Source organism: Myodes glareolus, chromosome 2 (assembly GCF_982192425.1).
Source record: "Myodes glareolus chromosome 2, mMyoGla1.1, whole genome shotgun sequence".
NCBI lineage: Eukaryota > Metazoa > Chordata > Mammalia > Rodentia > Cricetidae > Myodes > Myodes glareolus.
In genome coordinates, this window is record NC_142027.1 from 43,474,482 (window position 1) to 43,498,267 (window position 23,786).

The 23,786-nt window shown below is 42.9% G+C and overlaps 1 protein-coding gene across 1 annotated transcript; it reads left to right on the forward strand.

Moving 5' to 3' along the window:
* The first annotated feature begins 1,041 nt into the window (after positions 1-1,041).
* LOC125392560 (cell cycle control protein 50C) lies at positions 1,042-23,285 on the forward strand. Its single transcript, XM_048422366.3, has 8 exons — positions 1,042-1,141; positions 2,679-2,895; positions 5,364-5,474; positions 8,601-8,702; positions 9,581-9,668; positions 10,085-10,225; positions 19,179-19,388; positions 22,869-23,285. The coding sequence occupies exons 2-8, from the start codon at positions 2,680-2,682 to the stop codon at positions 23,051-23,053; spliced, it is 1,053 nt and encodes a 350-aa protein (XP_048278323.2). The 5' UTR covers positions 1,042-1,141; position 2,679; the 3' UTR covers positions 23,054-23,285.
* The last annotated feature ends 501 nt before the right edge of the window (positions 23,286-23,786 follow it).

Sequence of the window (23,786 nt, forward strand, 5' to 3'; positions counted from 1 at the left end):
GCGCACTCAGTCCTAAGTGAGATGTCATCATCAAACCCCTATCCTCAAGGCTCAGGGATCTATTTATGTGGTAGGAGAGACAGAAAGATTGTTAGAGCCAGAGGTGATAGATGACTCCAAGGAAGTAGCGTCTTCTCAACACAACGGGAGTGAAACGTGAATTCACAGAGCCTGTGACAACAGGCATGAAACCAGAGTCATGTTCAAACCACACATGATCCCAGCACTGAGAAGTGGACTGAACACAAAATCCCACCCCCCAGTCAAGAAGCTATTAGCAGTTGCTACCTGCTGGGAAAGGAAAATCCTTTTTCTCCCATGGAATGGCCTGGGTGTACCAGCCAAACTCCACGACAGACCCCACACTAGGAATAGGCCAATAGAAAACAGAATCTAAAGTTTGGGAGATTTGTTTTGCTTTGTTATTATTTTGTGGGCTTTTTCTTTTCATTTTGTTTTGCTTGGGTTGTTTGCCTTACTAGTTTTTTGTGGAGTTTTTTTGTTTGTTTGTTTTCGACAGGGAATATGAGGTTGAATAGTGGTGGGGAGGAATTGGGAAGGAAAGAGTGTGATCAAAATATATTGTGAGAAAATTTTAATAAAAACTAAAAGATCAAAGGTTTAGAGAAAGGAGTAAATATAAAAAGATGGCTATATAATGCACATCTGGTTATCTCTCTTAAGAATGCTGCCCCAGAAATACTTGCTCTTACTATGGTTATAGAATTTAATATGTCTACTTGGTGGAACCACATGGTGCCAGAGAGTTGGTGAGGCATTATTCTGGGAGGTTGGCTATGATAACAGTAACATTTAAATCATTTGACTTAATTAAATCAGTGATTTTGCCCTGCTTTTCAGATCCAGAGGATCATGGTCTTTGTACTGACACAGCAAATGTACTAGAACAGGTAAGACAGGTTAATGAAGATTTCAACTCTTCTCTAATCCTTGTATCGTGAGTGAAATTCATCCCTTCCATTTAAGACCAGAACTGAATACTGAGTCCCCCCACCCACAAGTAACAGAATTCTAACTGAAAAACTGGCTCTTGCTAAGGTTACGCCAGTCTGTTGGTCTTCAGGACTCAACTGGACACTAACCGGACTCTGCAGATTTGGGACTGAGCCTCTATTATTGTGTAAGACAATTCTTTATAATACATATTTATATGTTTATGGATTTGATTTTTCTGGACAGGCATGTTTTAACACACTGCCTGTGAAGCTTCTTTAAGTCTGTCATCTTGTTTTATAAGAAAGCTAATAATAATAACAGAAATAATCCTTTTATTGACCTTTCTTGTTTCAATATTGGAGTAGGACCTTAAGTCACAAACATGCCTGATGTCTTGTGGGACAGTTTTATACATACAAATCTAACCTTGTACTCTGTGGCTGTCCTTTAAACACAAACCCTTAGCCATGTTCATTTAGCAATACAACGAGTAGATGCTAACTTTGTTACATCGCACGCACACTGTCTGGAGGGTGACAGCAGCCGTCCGTCTAGCTGCCACTCAGGGCAGAGTCAAGTGGCATGCTGAAAACTTCCCGTGCATAATTTTCTCTTTGTTTGTTTGTTTTGCATGTATAAAGATTGATTCTGAATTGGAAACTTCCTACTGTATATATTTGCATTTACTTGATATACTTTTAAATCAGGTTCATTTGTCATTGCCTTCATTGACACATCATGGCTTCTCTGCCTACTTTACAAAATTCGAAGTCTGTGTCTTCTCTGGCAGTTTGTTAAAGGGATAAATTGTTAATGACCAAGGTAGAAAACCCTCAAACCAGAGCTAATACTGTATTGCAAAGCTAAATATTTGATAATGTTTCACTAACCTCTAAGGAGTCGACTTGAGAGAGGCTAAAGGGAGACTTTTTCTTTCAAGATTTTTATTTTATATGTATGAATATTTTGCCTGAATCATGTGCACAAGTACTTTGTCTGTGCTTGAGTTATGAGTATTTTGTCTACCATGGGCATGCAGTACCCGAGGAGACCAGAAGAGGGCATTGGATCCCCTGGGTCTGGAATTAAAGACACTTGGGAACAACCATATGGGTGCTTGGAATCAAGCCTGGGTCCTCAGGAAGAGCAACCAGTTTAACCACTGAGCCATCACTCCAGCCCCAGAAGGAAATGTAATCTACATTGCCTGGGTCTTTCTTACTTATGAAAAGCAGAAAGAAAGCAACTGAAGTTAAATACATGCACTTATATCCTGCAAATTCCTGTCTGCTTCTCCTTTCTGTATCATCACAGCATAGCAAAACTAGCTGTGACCTCAGACTATTTTTCCAACTTAGTTCATATTCGTGTTAGCCTTATTTGGGGGAAAGCTGATAGGCCTGGCTTCAGTTGGTATCAATCACCAAAGATTTACACAACAGACCTCAGAAACAGCCCACAACAACTGCTTCTGAGCATGAGTAGTTGGTTTTTACAGACGTTAAGGAGAACTCTCTTGTGCATGGCACTTAACAGGCTTTCTGATTTGAAATAAAGTGCACCCAGCAGGGACTGGCGAGAGCTGTGCACTGCAGGTAGCGGGGCTGCTTAGAGAACAAGACAGGAAATAAACATGATGTCACAACTTCATGTCATTTTTCACGTAGCATTAGCATTATGTGATATTACTACAAGTATGACTGTTCTAAATGTCCCAATAGAATGTCAGTTGCCTACAGTACCAAAATGGAACCGATGCCCCAGTATGACCTGTCCAGACTGCCAGAAAACACAGCCCTGAAGCAGCAGACGTTGCCTGCCCACCATCTAGAATTTTCTGCCTCGGTGGTCCTCTCTATCTTTTTTGCCACAGGAGGGTTCTGCCTCTGTATGGGCATCATCCTTCTACTGTCTGCAAAGAGCACCAAGAAAATTGAGGTTTGTTATGTCTCACATGTTTAATTTCCAAAGCTTTTCAGTTTGGGATTATAAATGGGAGCAGTCACTTTGAGAACACAGCCCCTTAATGGGAAGCGAGATATGACCAGACCCACCCAACTTTGGGCTGGCAGGGATGTAGATGGGGAAAGAGCCCTTAGCGTTGACTTCATTCATTCTCACTGTCACACTGGTCACCTCCAGCCACATTTCTGTACAAGATCCCACCCAAGTCAGGTGATCTTAGAGAAGTGAGCAAGCAAGAAACAGAGGTAGAAGGAGAGAGGCGAGTTCAAAAGCCTGCCAGACCCCAATAATCCATTTATGTTAATGAGCCCAGAACCAAAAATTGAGATCTTGGGTTTTTTAAAAAGCATGTGAACTTTTAAATGTTATTCTTGTATAATTAATATGCCATGGTTGCAGTAGTTTACTGTGCACAGTGAGTTGTTTTAGCGTATGTTTACAACGATATACTGGGCAAATCAAGGGAATCACGATTTTCCTCTCCTTTCTTTATGATTAGATTCTAGCTACTTTCTTCTAGATCTCTCTGGAATCTCTAGGAAGCTGAGCCGTAGATATACTGCTGCACTGTGGAGCACAGGATCCCTCTTTCTGTGTTGGTTCACCCCATTCAGCTCCATTCCCCCCCGCCACTGCCCTTCCTGGTCTCTGCCTAAGTAGCTCTTCTCCCTGCACATGAACTGTCAAAGCTTCCATCCGCCAGTGAGAGCAGGCCATAGCAGTTGTTCTGATGTCCTTCATATCCATTCATTTTGCTGCACATGACAAGAATTCTGACTTTGTGATCAAACAATATTCTATTGTGATGTAGTCCATCATCTTTATTCATCTGTCACTGGACGATGAGGTCAATTCCACAATACTATGAATAGGACTCCAAAAAATGTAGGAATGTAGGTATCTTTTTAATGATTTTTATTATTGTGCTAATTTCATTGTCTTTAACTATATCCTCAATGAGGGGAATCAATCTCTTCACAGGTCACTCCTCTCAGATTCTATGAATAGCAGACTACAGTCTTTGCTCCAATTTTATTTATAGGCTTACAAGCTCAACTGGACACTGATTTGCAAGATACTGTCATTATGTGCACAGATAGTGGGATATGTATTTCTCACTAAAATTCTTAGCGGTAGAAAGCATCAGAGATGCCGTCTAACCAAAGCCTGTATGGTCATGAAACACTTCTAACCCTATGTTTCCGTAACTTGGAGTGGAATCTAAGAAATAAAGTGCATTCTAGTGTGAATCACTGATAGATAGACTGTTCCATAAAGTTTACTGATAATCAAAATTTAGGGCCCTGGAGGTCAAATATTATAATCCCCATATCAAAAGGGGAGTTTGACCACACTGGAGCCCCAGGCCCCTTGGTGTGGTTCAGTGTGCTGTCTGTGCTTGCTCTTGCCTGGCATACCATCCTGTTCTTTATGGCCCTTATAAAGTGAAGCACAGTCCCACAATCAGAAAAGAAGCCATTCAAGCCATACCACGTGTGCAGAAAATGGTGACTTAGAGCGTTGTGCAAAAGTGAAGTGACACTTCACTTTTCTGTCACAAAGAGCCAAGATATTTCTTCCTTCCTGTTAGTTTTCTCTCCAAAAGAGTTCTGCATCTTTCCAGCACCTCACCAAAGGGAAAGGTGCTCTTCTTGCTTCTCTGAGCTTCTACTCTCCCAGAATCGTCTTCATCACAGACAGGGAAGCAGAAGCTGCCCACGAGATTGGGGAACACGCAGCCCCTGGCCCCATCTCTGAGCTCCCCTCGCAATCTCTCCCAGCTCCATCCTCCCAGAACTGAGGCTGAGTGCCTTGCCAAAGCACACAGCAGGCACTCACTTGGGACACTTGACTCTTTTTTAAAAGAGAATTTATTATATAAAATTTCCACAGAATTTAACATTCAAAAAGCAGAACACACCTTCTCAGGCTGAGAATTACTCCACATACATCAATAATCTTATTGGGAAATAATGTTTTCCTGCTTGGTCACTTTTAGTTAACTTCCTCAGGGTGTCATGTGAAATAATTAATGTGAATATTTTCCATACAATAAAATGGAAAATAGTGAGTTCCCTGTAAAGGTGATTAGACTCGGGCTGTAAGCAGTTTCACGAGTCATTGACTGAGACCTTCCCAGCAATACATCCCCCCACCCCGTGGCCGAGAAGGAAGCTGCCTCATCCCCACTGATCAAATAAGTATACAACAGAAACATGGAGTCCCAGCTGGTGGCAAAATGCCTCCTGGCGACCAAAGGGAAGTAAGAAGGCCTCCTCCCAAGCACCCCAGAAAAGAACACCCACACAGCAGGCTGTCCTCCAGCCATGTCATGGCTCCATTTCCAAAGAACTGAAGACTCCAGATAGCGTGGGCATTGAATTTTAAGATGTGGATTCATATAACTTTTAAATGAATTATTGTGTTTTCCTGCCTGCCAGATTAATTACACAAACATATGTGCAAATTGTGCTCGGCTACGAGAAGACAGCTCTAATTTTGACAAAAAGTGCACCTGCTCTGTCCCCTTCTACCTTATGGAGAAAATGGAGGTGAGTTCAGTGCACTGCGTGCTGGTTTTGCACTTTCCAGCAAATGTTTTCCAAAACCTGAGAACTATAGAAAGGAAGCACAGTAGAAATGGTGACTCTTGAGTCACTGACCCTGCAACCTCAGGTCAGCCTTTTTGTGTTGTTATTATTATTGCCTGTTTGTAAACCTTGAGATTCCTTTTTAAGATTTAATTTATTTATTCTACAACCCTACCACAGTGTTTCCTCCCTCCTCTCCCCCCATCCCTCCCCCCACCTCTCCTCCACCTGCACACCCCATCCACTCCTCTGTTTGTTCAGAAAGAGGCAGGCCTCCCGTAGGTATCAACAAAGCATGGCATATCAAGTTGTCATAAGGTTAAGCACCTCTCCTTTTATTTAGGCTGGGCAAGGCATTCCAGTATGAGGAATGGGTTACCAAGAGCCAGCCAAAGCATAAGGGAGAGCCCCTGCTCCCATTGTTAGGAGTCCCCAAATAGACCAAGCTACACAACTGTCACATATATAGAGAGGGCCTAAGTCAGTTCCATGCAGGCTCCCTGATTGTTGGTTCAGTGAGCTCCTATGAGCCCAGGTTAGTTGATTCTGTGGGTTTTCTTGTGATATCCTTGGCCCCTCTGATCCTTTCTCCCTCTCTTCAGTGAGATTCCCAGAACCCAGCCTAAGGTTTGACTGTGGGTCTCTGCATCTGTTTCCATCAGTTGCTGCATGAGGCTCTCTGATGACAGCTCAGGTAGTCACCAATCTGACCCCAGGAGATGGCCAGTTCAGGCTATGCGTCCACTATTGGTAGGAGTCTTAGCTGGGGTCACACTTGGAGGTTTGTGGGAGTTTCCCTTGCATCAGAGTTCTACGTGTCCCTGAAAAGCCTGCCCTCAACCTCAAGATTCTAAACTTTCCAACATGGCTTGTAAGATCAGTCACATGGGTTCTATTATAAATATCTATGTGGACAGGGCTATAGAATGTATTGCATTTAACACCTCATGCTACGTGAAACTGTTAATGGACCGAGAAGCTACGTGACTTGGCCGAGATCACACATTAAATTACTGTCAAAGAGTTTTACCAGGCAGTCTTCTCCTTGGATTCTCCTACCCCAAGTCATCTTACAATGGTAGTTGCTTGATCCCGAAAGAGGCTTTCAGTTTGGCTCACTGGCAGTGTGAGAAATGCCAAGAAATACAAAGATGAACCCCTGCTGTTGGTGGATTCAGCTCTCATGTTCATACAGGTCCTAGGGAGATTTGGTGAAGAGACTTCCCAGAGCAGAAGGCAAGGCGGCAAGGAGAGCGGTCCACTCTGACCTTTAGGAAAGAGGGAGGGAAGGGAAAGGGGAGGGGAGAGTGCATGGATTTTCAAGAGATGATAAGGACTCAGGTTTGGGACCAGCTGAATGAGCTGTAAGCCCGAAGGTGGGTGTTCAGTGAGGAGAATGAGAGAAAATGAGCCTGTACCTGGATTCCTATGTGTAGTGGCATTCTGAAGGACAAGAGGGGACCAGGCCTGGTGGGGGGGACACTGAAAGGAAGGGGTGCTGAATGTAGGGTGCAGAATAGACATTTGAAATATCTTCGGGTAGTAGAATAAAATATATTTTTCATTTACATCTTGCCAGTTAGGAAAAACCATGGAGGCCTAAAAATCTCTTCTCCACTCTCCCTGTTGGGTGGGCAACTAAGGGGTGACTTCCAGGGGGATCTTATGAGCCAGTTACTAAGGTAGGCTCTCCCCAGAAGAGAAGCCTCCAGTCACGTCAGCATCCTGAAGTCTTAAGAAACACTGCGACCTGCGGCCTTCCTTGTTCTAGTTCTTGCCCTCTCCTAGCTCCCAAGTTCATCCATACTTCTCCTGAATTCTTTCATTCCTTCTTGAAGGCTCAAAATTTTTAGATTTTTGAAGGAGGAGAAATCCCAAAGAGAAAACCTGGTATCAGTTGTCACCTCTCTGTGTGACCGTGGGGGAAAGCACAGAGCTTGCTGCTAAGTTAATGACATTCACGAGGAGCTTCTGGTTGCCTGGCTCCTGTGTGCCCAGCATGTGCGTTCACCTGCCCTGCATATGCTGGGTGACTCCAGTTCTAAGTTGCATCACCTGGAATTACTTTGAAACTGTATCCATGGCTTTGGGTGCTTATATCAATGCAACACTCAAAGTGTTTGGTGTATGTTTGTCCTCCCCTAAAGAAGCATCGAGACAGCTTCTGAAATGGAAGATAGAATGGTGACCCCCAAATGGCTGCGTGCAGCTTCAGCTTGGGGCAAAGACAAGGCCTGGGGGCCATCTCACTGAGCAATACACGCAAACCCACAGTCAACCCCGCCAGTTAGCACCTCCTTCAAGTCGCTGCCTGGCAACTATCCCACAAACTCAGAACCATGCTCCATACAAGGAGGTTCATACAAGGTTGTTCATCTAAAACCAAGTCCCCACTGAAATGCTCAGTGTGCCAGCCCTCATCCATCCCCAAATATGCTCGCTACTCACTCTTGTCCACCCAGCTGCCCCTAGACTGCCATTTAGTACAATGACACAGCACCACGGAGGTCCCTAACCTAAGCAACAGCTGCTATGGCTACTCCTGCTGTCCCACCATGCCATAATATAAATACACCGCAGGAACGCATCTCCAGCAACATCTTAACACAAAGCCTGTTCTTCCCGCACAAGGTCCTTAACTGCTGACAGATGTCCCACTCCAGAGCACCAGCAAATCCTGGATGAGCAGCAGCTTCCTCTTAACCCAACCACACCCCCCACTCTTTCTGGGAAAATCACTGGAATGTTGTTGAATATTAATTACTCAAGCCACTTCAGTTGCTCGGGAAAGCTTACGTCAGACCGGCTGATGATCCAGCTGTTTCAGATCAATTGGGGACCCCAAAAAGAAACTTGTGTTTCATCAAGGAAAAATATCTAGATATTGAAATCTTGTAAATAGTATTTCAAAATTTTAGAGCATGATATGCCAAGCGTTTTTCCTAGTATTGCCACAAAGAGACAAATTTCATAAATCTGCATTTATGCATTGAAAATACACAGCCTAAGGCTGGGCATGGTGGTATACGCCTTTAATCCCAGGACTCCAGAGGAATCTTATTTGCTTCTTATTTCTCTTCCATGCAGGGTAATGTTTATATGTACTACAAATTGTATGGTTTCTATCAGAACCTCTATCGATATATTCTGTCAAGAAGCAATAGTCAACTGGTGGGTAAGGATATTTGGGTAAGGCTCAGTCCCATTTGGTATAATACTCTCTTCTTAAGACAAGGGGTTATTTCAGTCTAGAAGACAGGAGTGGGGCAGGGCTCAGCATCTAGAATTTTGAAGATAGAAATGTTTGCTTCATTCTTAAAGTGAAGGGACTGAGCATTTTAGGTAAATACTTTTGGGAGAGGGCACTGGCCCACTTTAAAGCAGTTAGTCTGTGTGCTAACCAACTAACTATTCTTCACGCGTTTACAAAGACCATGATCTCTGTTTGGTTCACTTGTTAACAAAGTTTGTCTGGCTTTCTATAACCAAGGTCCTTGATCTAGCCTACTTAAAGGAAATTTTCTTAAATAAAAGTCTTTGGTTCAACTAAGTACAAAAGCCTGGGTCTAACCTAGGCTTCTAATTTATTCTCAGTAGTTCCTGTGTTAGTGAGAGAAGCTCTCACTAACTGTTTTCCAATCTGACAGTCTATGAAGTGATAACCTAGCAGTTCCATGTGAAGTCATCTAGCTATTTAATCTGACCTGAATACTCCTCTGAACATGGTAACTTTACCAAAAGGATTTTAAAAAGTGTTTCCATGTAGACTGAATGTGATACTCAGCATAGGAAGGTAAAAATCCTTCCCACAAATAGTTTTGGCGTGCTCTGTATTGTTAAAAAGGATATAAAATACCTAGACATCCATATGCACTTATGTCTCCAAAGACTGAAGTTTTCTAGTCTAAGTAAGCAGAAACCCTGAGGAAAACAGGTAGCAACAGTCCATAATCTTTAGCCATGCCAATGCACTAATGAGAGTTGATGCTCATTGCCAGAGTTCTCTCTTGCAGTGGTCTGAGAGTTTGCCAAGAGCACTTCTCACTGATACATCATCTCACACACAGGATGTTAGCAACTGTGCCCCGTTCCAGGTGTCCCACAACAACACTCCTATCGTTCCCTGCGGTGCAATTGCCAACAGCATATTCAATGGTAGGTGACTTTTTTCCTACCTCTTTCATAAGTGTGTAACCACCCCCACATTCAGGATGTTACCCGGGCAGCTGAATGGCTCATTTTATTTGCTTACTTAATGCCAAGTATTTATCCAGGATAAGCCAGAACACTGATGTCTGGGGTTTCATTTGTAAATAACTTCTCCCTCGCCAGCAATCTGAAGGAATAGTCAGAGAACACAAATTAAATGGAGCCAAAGAATATTTTTCAATAATTGGCTCAATGTTGGTAAAGGAAAAACTGATCTCATGATTCAGCATCTATGGCATGTAGGCGTGTTGAGTGTCTGCAACAAAACCTAATTTGTTTTTCATCTGTGTCTGGGTCTGCATTTTGAAAGGTGGTAAAATGGCTACCTATCATCTTTACCGTAATATTAAATTTCCTTTCAGATACCATAACTCTTTCATATCACCTTAATTCGTCTATACATATAGAAGTCCCGATGCTAAAGAGCGGACTTACATGGTGGACAGATAAGTATGTCAAATTTCAGAACCCAAGAACCAGTGATCTTGCTAGTGCATTTGCAGGTAAGATCCAGACAATTGCTCCATAGCCTTACTCCCGCCCCCACCCATTTTTGGAGACAGGGTCCCTCTCCTTAACCCTGACTGTTCTCAGCTCACTGTGCACACCAGGCTACTGTAGAACTCAGAGATCTGCCCTCCTCTCCTCCATAATGCTTAGGTTAAAGGTGTGTGCCACCATGCCTGGTTCTCTCTCTCTCTCTCTCTCTCTCTCTCTCTCTCTCTCTGTGTGTGTGTGTGTGTGTGTGTGTGTGTGTGTGTGTGTGTGCATGCAGGGAGATCTTTTTTTTTTATTTCTTTAATTCCTGTTGCTCTAAATTTCCCCATCCTGGACCCATTTCCTACATTGCTTACCTTTTACAACTGTGAAATCATTGGTTCTCTATTTTGTCAAATAATTGGTTTTGTTCTAATTAACCATTAAGAAAAAGTAAATGTTTTAGGAAACTCGTATTTAAGCTACATTTGCAACTGGACACATCGGGGGTGGTGAGACACGGTTTCTCTGTGTAGCCTTGGCCGTCCTAGAACTCACTCTGAAAAACAGGCTGGCCTTGAACTCAGAGATCTGCCTCCTTCTGTCTCAAGGCATGCACTACCATGCCCAACTTCAACTGGATACATTTTTGAGAATAAAAATAACTATCTACTTATTTTAATTTTTCATGTATTGATTAATAAATCAACATAGTATTGATGGACCTATCAAACAATTCTACCCAAATCTACTCTAAATTTTTTAGATCTACTTTCAACAATGCTGGTTTTTCAAAAATTAAAATATATAACGCTTATTAAATGTCTTTTTGAAATATTTGTTTTAGTAATTATCAAACATTAAAAGATAATACAATAGAATACTTTTCCTGAATATCCATTCACATGCTTAATAGGTTTCTTAACCATCTATGTTATGACATTCTTTTAATTATTTCAAAAAATTGTCTTAAACTTTAAAAAATGAATTCTGTAGTTAATCAGTTTGAGATTGTCAGCACCTTTAAATGAGTCTTCTCTCATTCTCAAGAGTCTGAGTAAATACCGTCTCCATACTAGTAGTCAATTTTGTTAAATGGGTTAGTGTCTTAGGGTTTCTGTTGCTGCGACAAAACACGCGACCGAAAAGCAAGTTGTGGGTACAGGGTTAGTTTAGTTAGGCTTACACTTCAGCACTGCCATTTGTCTCCCAGGGAGGTCAGCACAGGAACTTAAACAGGACCGGCTTCTGCAGTCAGGAGCTGATGCAAACGTCCTGGAGGGGAGCTGCTTACTGGCTGGCTTCCCATGGCTTGCTCGGCCCACCATTGCATAGAACCCAGGACCAGCAACCCAGGGATGGCAGCACCCACCATGGGCTGGGCCCTCCGCCATTGATGACTAATTGAGAAAATGCCCTACAGCTGATCTCATGGAGGCACTTCCTCAGCTGAGGCTCCTTCCTCGCTGATGACTGGCTTGTGTCAAATTGACACACAAAACCAGCTGGAACAGAGGAGAATGTCAATTTTTATTTCATTGTAGTGAATATGCGAGTATTTTAATCCAAGTATTTTCATAGACTTTTTTTTGCTTCACAGTTTTTTCTATTTTTTTTAATGTGTCGTGAAGTTTAGATGCTACAGTATAAATCTTGGACTTTCTCAGTATCCCTTCACTCTGGCACAAAAAGTCCTTAACCCAAAGTGCGAGTGCTACCAATAGTCTTTATGGAAGTCAAGATAATCCAAAGCCTAATTATAAAGTTCAAAAATTGAATGTTATTTTGAACTACCATTGTGTAATATGTCCAGTCATTCCTCTGCTGTCACCTGAGTAAACTTTAATCTTTGCTTGGAGGCTTACTTTTTAAGAAGCATTGCTCACAAAGTCACCCCAACCTAACATTTCTGACGTTACCTAGTTTGCATACTTTAAAAGAAATTTCAATTAGCATGCACAAAGTACACCCGAAGTTAAAGGGCTCATTAAAGAAAAAGTTGGGGGTCACTGTAGAACACAGCGTGAGTGGTTGGTGTGCACCAGCCTTCCTCCAAGCTCCAAGCACTCCAGACTTCTTTCTGATGACATGCATGCTGAAATATGTAGCTACCTGTCACGAGTGTCACTAAGGATTTTGCAAATATTTTGCCAGTATAGAAAAAAAAATACTTGTTGTGTGGCTGAAACTCTCAATAAGTAATGTGGTATCGTTAATGGGCACTATTGTGATTTATGCATACATCGTACGAGTTTAAGGACATTTCCTCTCTGTTGCTTTCTCTACTAACTGAGAGAATTAGCTTCACTCTGGGGTTCTGCTCCACCAAATTTTCACTTCTTTTATTACTACAAAAGCAAACAATTTAAAGTTGATCATTGAAGTTCTCAACTGAGTTTATAGTAACATCTATAATAAATGCCAGATTTTTATCTTCATGATTGACTTTCTAAAAGCACTGCTTTGATTCCATGAGGAATTAAACCCAAAGGTTTATTATTGCCTGAGTTTTCCTGTCTGAAGACATTCACATAAAACTAGCTTTATTTAACTGTTCACAGTTCTCCTGGGCTGAAGTCAACACATTAAGACCTCTCTTTGGCTATGAAGAAAAGTTTTTAAGTCAAAACCTAGCGACCAGAGAGAGAGCTCAGGAAGTAAAGTGCCCGCTGCTGCAGGAGGACCTGATTCAGATCCCTGTGCCCACATAAAAAGTGGGTGTGGCCATGCACACTTGTGACCCTCATACAGGGCAGGGAATGGGGGAAACAGGTCGATCCCTGGAGCCCCTAGTCAGCCAGTTTAGCTCACTGGTGTACTCTAGGTTCAGGAGTCACCCTACCTCAAAAAGCTATTCAGAACAACGCACAGCGTCTATTATAAGCATACACATGCTCATATACAAATACATGCTCATGTACATGTACACAGGTACACTTTCATACACACTCACGTACACTCACGTACACTCACACACACACACACACACACACATACACACAGACACACACACACACCCCAAAACTAGGCTAGGTGTACTGCTCATCCCAGGCAGGACTCAGGAATATGGAAAAAGACTTTGTATCGAAAATTATATAAACAACCAGAACAATAAAATGAAAATAAAAATAAATCTATTTATTATTTTTTGGAAATGGGGTCTCATAGTCTCACTCTGGCTGGCCTTGGACTCACAGAGTCACTGCCCCTGCCTGCTGAGTACTGGGACTAAAGGTGTGTGCCATCACACCCAGTTCCATCTAATCTTAATGAAGCCATGCTCCAGGAAAGATATAGAAATGGACCTTCTGCAGGAATTAAACCAGTGTCTGGGCACAGTCTTTAATCACAGTCTTTGAAATAAGTTCAGATATTCTCCTGATTTGCATTACTTTTATTTCACATGGCCATTAGCATCACTGTGGTTGCCATGTGGAATAATGTCAACCAAACTGGGTCATTTTCAGCTACACTACAAAAATGCACTTAATTTTACATTAAACATGCACTCCAGTTTTTAGCTCTTCACAGCTAAATAAAAGGAAACAATCAAGAAATGTTATTATTGGATGGATGGATGGATGGATGGATGGATGGATGGATGGATGGATGGAAACAAATGACCCAAGTTAACTTGGATAATGAAGGAAGTTAATGTCTCAGACCAAAGCATGCATCTGACACCATCCAGATAAATGGGAAGTGGTGGGATTGGAAGGTGGTAGGGAGGGCTTAAAGCATGCATTCTGGGGCTGGAGAGCTGGCTCAGTGTTTACGAGCACTGGCCACTCTTCCAGAGGACCCAGGTTCAATTTTCAACACCCACATGGCAGCTCACACCTGTCTGTAACTGTAGTTCCAGAACTTCTGACACCGTTACACAGGCATACATGCATCAGTGAGCATAAAATAAAAATAAATTTTAAAAAATGATTTTAAAAATAGACAAACCTGCATTTCTTTTTTTGTAAAATAGCAAACTGCTTTTTTAACATAAAAATTTAATATTAATTTCAGTCATGCCATTTAGCCTTTTTCTTTGCCTATCCAAACAATTAAAAAGAGAAAAATAAACAGATACACAAAATAAGATAAATTTTTTTTAAAAAAAGAAAACAAACCTGAATTTTTTTTTATTGATTTTTATTGAGCTCTACATTTTTTTCTGCTCCCCTCCCAATCTCTCCCCTCCTCCTTCAACCCTCCCCCAAGGTCCCCATGCTCCCAATTTACTCAAGAGATCTTGTCTTTTTCTACTTTCTACTTCCCATGTAGATCTCTCTTATTGTCCTCATTGTTATCTAAGTTCTCTGGGATTGTGGTTTGTAGGCTGGTTTTCTTTGCATTGTGTCTAAAAACCACCTATGAGTGAGTACATGTGATAATTGTCTTTCTGTGTCTGGGTTACCTCACTCAAAATAATGTTTTCTAGCTCCATCCATTTTCTTGCGAAATTCAAGATGTCATTTTTTTTTGGCTGTGTAGTACTCCATAGTATAAATGTACCACATTTTCTTTATCCATTCTTTGGTCGAGGGGCATTTAGGTTGTTTCCAGGTTCTGGCTATTGACAAACAAAGCTGCTATGAACATAGTTGAGCACATGTCCTTGTGGCACGATTGAGCATCCTTTGGATATATACCCAAAAGTGGTATTACTGGGTCTTGAGGAAGGTTGTTTCCTAATTTTCTGAGAAATCGCCACACTGACATCCAAAGGAGTTGTACCAGCTTGCATTCCCACCAGCAATGCAGGAGTGTTCCCTTTTCCCCATAACCTCTCCAGCATAAGTTGTCATCCGTGTTTTTGATCTTGGCCATTCTTTCAGGTGTAAGATGGAATCTCAGAGTTGTTTTGATTTGCATTTCTCTGATGGCTAAGGATGTTGAACATTTCCTTAAGTGTCTTTCAGCCATTTTAGATTCCTCTGTTGAGAGTTCTCTCTTTAGGTCTGTACCCCATTTTTTTATTGGATTATGTGTTCTTTATTGGATTATGTGTTCTTTTGGTGACCAGTTTCTTGAGTTCTTTGTATATTTTGGAGATCAGACCTGTCTGATGGGGGTTGGTGAAGATCTTTTCCCATTCTGTAAGCTGTCATTTTGTCTTGTTGACCGTGTCCTTTGCTTTACAGAAGCTTTTCAGTTTCAAGAAGTCCCATTTATTAATTGTTTCTCTCACTGTCTGTGCTGCTGGGGTTATATTTAGAAAGTGGTCTCCAGTGCCAATGAGTTCAAGTGTATTTCCCACTTTCTCTTCTATCAGTTCAGTGTGGGTGGCTTTATGTTGAGGTCTTTGATCCATTTGGACTTGAGTTTTGTGCATGATGATAGATATGGGTCTATTTTCATTCTTCTACATGTTGGTATCCAATTATGCCAGTAACACTTGTTAAATATGCTTTCTTTTTCCATTTGATTTTTTTTTTTGCTTCTTTGTGAAAAATCAGGTGTTCAAAGATATCCGGGTCTTCTGTTCGGTTCCATTGGTCCTCCTGTCTGTTCTTACACATGTTCTTAGGCTGTTTTCAGTATTGTAGTTCTGTAGTAGAGTTTGAAGTCAGGAATTGTGATGCCTCCAGAAGTTCTTTTATTTTACAGGATTGTTTTGGCTACCCTGGGTTTTTGCTTTTCCATGTGGAGTTAAGTACCGTTCTTTAGAGGTCTTTGAAGAATTTTGCTGAGATTTTGATGGGCATTGCGTTGAATCTGTAGATTGCTTTTGGTAAGATTGCCCAAACCTGCATTTATTTTTTGTTGTTTGTTATTGTTTTGGTTTTTTGAGACAGGGTTTCTCTGTAGCTTTGGAGCCTATCCTGGAAGCCTATTTGCTGTGTTGGTCAGGCTGGCCTCGAACTCACAGAGATCCGCCTGCCTCTGTCTCCAGAGTGCTGGGATTAAAGGTGTGTTCCACCACTGCCTGGCACAAACCTGCATTTCTAACAAGCTGCTTCAGACACCAGATATGCCTGGCGTACATCACCTTGGGGCATGGTTACAAAACAAACTAGTAAGTAGCTGGGGTCTACAATGTAAGCCCCAAACACATTTTTTTTATTAGAATCAATGACTGGTATCTTCCATGCTGTTTGCAGAGGAGGATTAGCAGTCCAGGGGAAGTATGGATGGTATAAACTGCTCCAGCTGATAATCACAGCAGACTTAGTACAGCTTTTATAAGCACCTTAGCCTGTGCCTGGGAGGCTCTGGGAAGCAAACCATCCCAGGTGGAAAGGAATGGTATTTTGGTTATGGGTTTTGTTGTTGCTGTTGCTGTTGTCTTTGAGACAAGGGCTCACCATGTAACCTTGACTGACTGAGATTAGTTAGTTGTCTCCACCTCCCAGTGCTGGGATTCTAAGCGTGTGACATCACACATATGCAAGAGGACTTGTATTTACCTATTGAGTCTCCTATAAGTAGGACTGGTCTTACAGTAGTAAATGTTCCTCGCACAATTTACTGTGGTTGATTAGCTACCCGAAATTCAACGTGGAGTCTATCAGCTTTTGGCAGATTTAATAAGACTCTTTGATCCCTCGAAGCATTAACTGATAATTGGATACCTGTCATGTTCCAGATTCTAGAATAAATGCTAGTGGACATGTGAGTGTGATTCTGTCTTCAAGAGTGCTCTGTAGAGTGGGGATAGCAATACTCTCAGCAGGAAATCGAAGTCTGAGTGTGGGGGCAGTCAATGCCTGAGTCTCCGGGCTTCACACTGGCCTGGGGTTCAAACATGTAGCTGTGTTCCCGTGGGGTGAGTGCGAGTATGTGTGGGGGCAGGGAATGAGTGTGTTACAGTGCAAGTGGGGAAGTCAGAAGACAGCTTTGGAGAGCTGGTTCTCATCTCCCACTGTGTGGGGTTCCAGGGATTGAACTGGGTCTTCGATCTTGACATCACTCACCCTTAGCACTGAGCCATCCTACTGACCCTGATATAATGTTTTTAATCCTACAAGATTATTATACGCTCTTCCTTAGAATGTTTAAAACAGTATAGTTAAGGATTAATTAAGCTGTAAATTAAGCTGTACACATATTCTCCTTTTTTTCCCCGTTAGACTTGTTTATTCAAGTATCCGAAAACACTCTTTCCACTTCCTGCCCTCCTCCCAATACCCTCCCACTCCCCCCACTCCTTCTCCTCCTCCCTCACCATTCCTCAGAGCAGTCAGGGTTCCCTGCCCTGTGGGAAATCCAAGTTCCTCCCCCCTCCCTCCAGGTCCAGGAAGGTGAGCATCTAGACAGGCCAGGATCCCAAAAAGCCAGTCCATGCAGACGAAACAAGACCTAGTGCCATTGTCAATGGCTTCTCAGTCTTCATTTGGACCTTGGGGGCTCAGTCAGCCCCCATGTCAACCACATTCAGAGAGTCCGGTTTGATCTCATGCTCGTTCAGTCCCAGTCCAGCTGGCCTTGGTGAGCTCTCATTAGATCAGTCCCCTTGTATCAGTGGGTGAACGCGCCCTTCGCGGTCCTGACTTCCAGTGCTCCAATGTGGGTCTCTGTCTCTGTCTCCATCCATTGTCAGATGAAGGCCCCCTCTGATTTTGCTTTCCTTGCTCATGATCTCCCTCCCTCTGCTTCTCATTTGGGCCTAGGGAGTTAAGTCCAGTGTTCCAATATGTGTCTCTGTCTCTATCTCCATCCTTCGCCATATGAAGGTTCTGTGGTGATATGCAAAATATTCATCAGTATGGTTATGGGCCAAGGTCAGTTCAGGCACCCTCTCCTCTGCTGCCCAGAGTACAATCTGGGGACCTCTTCTTGGGCCTGGGAACCCCTCCAGAATCAAGTCTCTTGCATATCCTAAAATGGCTCCCTTAGTTGAGATATAAACTTCCCTGCTCCCATAACCATCCTTCCTCCCTCCCCCCCATTCCCCCAATCCATCCCCGATCCTCCCCCTCTCCCCTCTCCCTAACCATCTCCCCGTACTTCCACCACCCCACCACCCCGTGCACCCAAGTTTGCCTGGCAATCTTGCCTAGTTCTAATATCCAGGAAGATAACTTTATGATTTTCTTCAGGTTCACCTTCTTATTCAGCTTCTCTAGGATCACAAATTATAGACTCAAAGACCTTTAACTATGGCTAGAAACCACTTATGAGTGAGTGCATACCATATTCCTCTTATTGGGTCTGGGTTACCTCACTCAGTAAGCGTTTTCTATTTCCATCCATTCACATGCAAAATTCAAGATGTCATTGTTTTTTACCGCTGAGTAAAACTCTAATGTGTATATGTTCCACACCTTTTTTAACCATTCTTCTATTGAGGGGCACCTAGGTTGTTTCCAGGTTCTGGCTGTTACAAATAATGCTGCTATGAACATAGTTGAACAAATAAAGCAAAGGACACTGTCAGTAAGACAAAAAGGCTCCCTTCGGACTGGGAAAAGATCTTCACCAACCCCTCATCAGACAAAGGTCTGATCTCCAAAATATACAAAGAACTCAGGAAACTAGACACTAAAACTCTAATTAACCCAATTAAAAAATGGGGTACTGAACTGAACAGAGAATTCACAACAGATGAACTTCGAATGGCCAGAAGACACTTAAGGACGTGCTCAACCTCCTTAGCGATCAGGGAAATGCAAATCAAAACCACTTTGAGATACCATCTTACACCTGTCAGAATAGCTAAACTCAAAAACACCAATGATAGCCTATGCTGGAGAGGATGTGGAGTGAGGGAACACTCATCCATTGTTGGTGGGAATGCAATCTTGTACAGCCACTGTGGAAATCAGTGTGGCGGTTTCTCAGGAAACTGGGAGTCAACCTCCCTCAGGACCCAGCAATTCCACTCTTGGGAATATACCCAAGAGATGCCCTATCATACTACATATTCTCCTTTTTAAAGCCAAATTTCTATTGCCCTTCCATTGCAAATGCAGTTCTTTCTCTAAGGAAAGCTAAAGAGAGAACTGACTTTTCTCTACCATATTTCTCATGTTCCCAACCCCACAGGAAGTGCAAAGCCTCCGCACTGGGCCAGACCTATCTATGAGCTAGATACGGAGGACCCAGGAAACAATGGCTTCATCAATGAGGACTTCATTGTGTGGATGCGGACTGCAGCCTTTCCCACGTTCAAAAAACTGTACCGCCGACTCAGCCGCGTGCACTACTTTGTCGATGGCTTACCTGCCGGCAACTACACTTTCAGCATATCCTACAGTATCCTTCTGTGCCATGTCCTCTTTTTGAAGTGAAAGCAAAATCTTGCCTCTTACTGTTGAACTCCTTCTTTCTGCTTTTGCTTTCCATCCTGATGTGTGTACCACTAAAAAACAGACGACTGTTGTACAACAATCCACACGAAGACGGGAGATACTAGCTCCTCAACAGCGGGGGAGCGGGGGTGTCTGACTCTGGACTGACGTGTCAGGAGAAAACTGTTCATATTTTGTTTATATTATTGTAGTTTAGAACCCTCCCCAAAAATAGAGACCCCAAAAAGTGGCTTCGTGTATTTACATATTAGTTTTAAAGGAGTGTCAATTATGGAAGAACAGCTGAAGGTTACTTTAGTCAAATTTGCTTGCACAGGTTGCCAGGTGATGGTAAAGATATTCCTTTTCTTCCTTCCTTCCTTCTTTCCTTCCTTCCTTCCTTCCTTTTTTTCTTTTTGTAATCGGGTCTCACCATGTATCTCTGGCTGTCCTGGAACTCACTATGTAAACCAGGTTGATCTCAGATGCACAGAGAACCACCTGCTGCAGCCTCCCGGGTGCTAAGATTAAAGGCATTTGTCCCCAAGCCTAGCTAAACGTATTTATTCTAGTGTCAGTGGGCATTTTTCATCCTTCTCTATGTTGTTAGACGAGAGTGGACGGTTAGCATGATCGTCTCTGTGTTGTCAGAGAGTGGACAGTCAGCATGCCCTTCTTGCACTTGCTGATTTTCAAGTCTCTAAAGTCGAAAGAATATACCAAAGTGGCATATTTGGGAGTGATATGTCTCCTGCTATCATAACATCATCATATAACTGTGTCTAAAGTATGTATTTATGTATCTTACATTTATTTATTTCATTTTATATTCCAACCACAGTTCTCTCTCCCACCCCTCTTTCTGTCCCCCTCACCTCCCTGCCAGCACACCCCCACATCTACTCCTCTCAACTAAGGGCTTCCATGGGGAATCAACGAAGTCTGGCATATTAAGTTGGGCCAGGACCAAGTCCCTTCGCCCACATTAAGACTGAGTAGAGCATCCCCACATGGTGAATGGGCTCCAACGTTTTAAGGAACAACAGGCAGTAGCAATGCCAGGTGTACATAGATAGGGAAAGAGTACTTTTGTCCCCAAGAAAGATCAATAAAGAGCAGATGCAAACATCTAAATCAGCGAGGGGAAACACACCACATGGAGTGGGATGAGATGGAGAATCAAAACTAAAAGCTAAGGGGATACACAGTACATCTGGAGGGTAGACGAGAATCGCAGACACTGGCACAGACCATAGATCTTTTAGACAAAAGTGTGTTAGAGCAAGGGAGCCTGCGTCTCCCCCACCCCCCACCCCGGGAAATGCACAGCCTCTGTACCTGATCCAGCCTACCTATGGACTAGATAAAGACCAACCAGTAAACAATGGCTTCCTCATTGAAGACGTCGCTATGTGGATGTGGACAGCTTGACGCAGTCCGTGCCAGAAACACTGTGAACTCTGCACTGCAGATGTGTGTTCTTCCTGCCGTAGGTACAGAGCCTGCCAGTGGGAGCTGATGTCTTAGTAACAGGCAGACGGGCTGAGTTAGCATTCATGTCTTCTAATAATGGATTATGATGTTTCCCTCCTAATTGAAAAATACAAATGTGAGCCTGGCTTTAAAAAACAATGACGTTTTAGCTGTAAAATGTTACCAAATCTTATCTTTAAGTATTTATATATTACATATAATTTAAACTAACTGTGGTCTTAGGAGTTCATTTCCCTAGTCAGGTGCGCACCCAGCTTTGAAACATCCACCCAGTTAGGCATCCACACCCTTACATATAGCACGCCAGGGTAGCTGACTGGGATTGGTCTAGAGGTCACCCTGCAGGCCAGCCCTTCTCCACGCTGAACTGGCCACTTCCACAGTCTCACTCCCAGGGAGGTTCAATCTAGAAATTCTTTTTTTCTTTTTGAGGTTGGATCAGACCCAGGACCTTGGGCACACTAAGCAAATGCTCCTCCACCGAGCTACACGCCTAGTCCTGGGATGGAACAGCCTGGGCACAGTGTGAAGTGCAAATGTCCACATGTGGCCCTGTGCCCTTCTCCGGGATTTCCTCTTTCTCCTGGGGCAGATGTGTGGAACTCTCTCACAGGAGTGTAGCAATGCTCCTCTATGAGAGCCTGATGTGGCATCTCTGCCTTGTCCACCTTCTGTTTTCCTTTGGAGTAGTTGTTTTACAGCAGAGATTGAATGTTGCCTGCTGAGTGTCTCTCAGGTTGAATCTCCCGATTCCATGGGCTCCGTGACTATCATAACAGTAAACTGTACAAGAAACTGCAGAAGAAAAAAAAGATCAAGATGCCGCCTTTGCCCCCTGCTATAATTTAGGTTGGGAGTGAGGAAAGGAAGCCAAGGGAGATGCTGTTTTTCCTCTCCGGACATGCTCTCCCCAGTGACTGCTAACAGCCACACCTGAATGGGGATCTTTGTATGGTCCATACACAACTTCAGCCCTGAATGTGAGCCCTTCACATTCACCACCCGTGAATGTGGTGAATGCTTCACCACCCGTGTGGCCTGGCTGAAGTCTGGACTGCAGCAGTGCAGGCCCCATAGGTGAGAACAGGACTCTCCCTTTCAAATGACCTGGAAGAGAATGTAGGCGGGAAGATGAGGTTAGGCAGCACTAAGGACCAGGTGACAATGAGGAATTCCAGTATTGAAAAAGAAACAGAGGACTTGTCCCTAACACGTTGCCTTGTGCCTTTAAATAGCGCATTGCCAAGAGATTGAAGCCTTCTAAGAGCTTTGCTGGGAAATGCTTCTGTCCTCTGTGTTGCTATGAGAAGGCTTTGTTTGTTTATTAGTTTCGTTTACAAAAGGCACCAGATGTTTAAAACCCTCAGGCCACATGCATCATGAGGATGACATCATTAAAATGCTACATAGTAAACCCACTTCAAACACTTTCTCACCAGCAGCAGGGACACTGCCTTTGCAAAACGCTAACAAGTCTGCCGCTTTAGAGTTCTCACCGAAAATGTTTCACTGTTCATCCTGGCGTTTTCTTTGTTGTTCTTCTTCTTAAAGACTTTTATCCGTGGAAAGAATTCGTGCTTTAACCTCTCTGGAGTCTTCTGGTTCGTGATTAGAACCTTCAGCTTGCTGTGAACACTATTCTATTCTTTCTGCTGCCTCGGAGTCATCAAAGGGAGTTAGATACCTGTTCCTTATCTGACTGCTGACAAATCATTCAGCTCAATATACTCTGCATCTCCTGTCCTCACTCTAGCTATGTGGAGGGGAACCTGGCTTTGACTAGTTTTATTCTAGCAAGATAAAGTACTAATTGGCTGTGTTGAAACATGTGAAGTTGAATAATTAACCGTTTTGTGTCTCCAAAAAAGATCAATTTCATATAACCTAATCTGGTGTATTTGTGTATGCCATGGGACAGATGATATATTGAGTCCTTAACAGATCTTCTTAGATTTTCCGGTTACCGTGTTCCGAGGAGAAAAATCTGTTGTTCTTTCCACCCTGACGTGGATCGGAGGGGGTGGCCTTTTCCTGGGGCTTATGTACACAGTGACAGGGGCATTGACATTGGTGGCCTCTTTTGTCATCCTGGCAATTCACCTGATGCTGAAAAAGAGTAAAAAAGATTTCCTGTAGGGGCGAAGTCAAGGTTTGAAAAGAAGACTAGCAGAAGGCAAAAGTGGACAATGAAGTAAAGGAAGTGAAGACCTCCGGCAAAGCTGAAATATTTCGGAGTCATCTCAACAGGGGGTTACTGGATTGACTGAATCCAATATCATCTCAACTATATGGATAAACAAAGAGATTCCCAGCATGGGGTGAAGAGAAGGACTAAGGAGGAGGAGGAGGAGAAGAAGAAGGAAAATATGTGCAGTAAAATGTCCTTGGAATGAAAACAATAAATGATTTTTGAGCTCAAGACCAAGTGTTAAGAATTTGAAGTTCCTGTACTTGAGAGTGGGTGAGTTCCCTAGGGGCCCACCATTAAAACAAGAGCAAGCAAGCTGAAACTGAGTCCTCTAGCTAGCCAGATAGACTCAGTCTTCTGGGCGGATGAATTCATAAATTTTTCAAAGATGGACCACTTGTTGAGCCGAGCAGTGGAAGTGAGTCACAACCAAGTTTTCCTGTTAAGACTAGACCGAGCAATGCTTAGCTACATCCTTGGTATCCAAAGTACAATGCGCCAAAGGAAAGTTTCTCTAATGCTACCCAAGATAAAAGCATTAAGAGTGACTGATTCTTTAAACTATGTTGGGAACACAAAGCATTTCTAGAACTGATACTAAAACGGCACTAGCTAGAATATAAACGATGGCTGGCCTCAAACTCACTGTCTGCCCAGGCTGGCCTTTGACTCATAATCCCC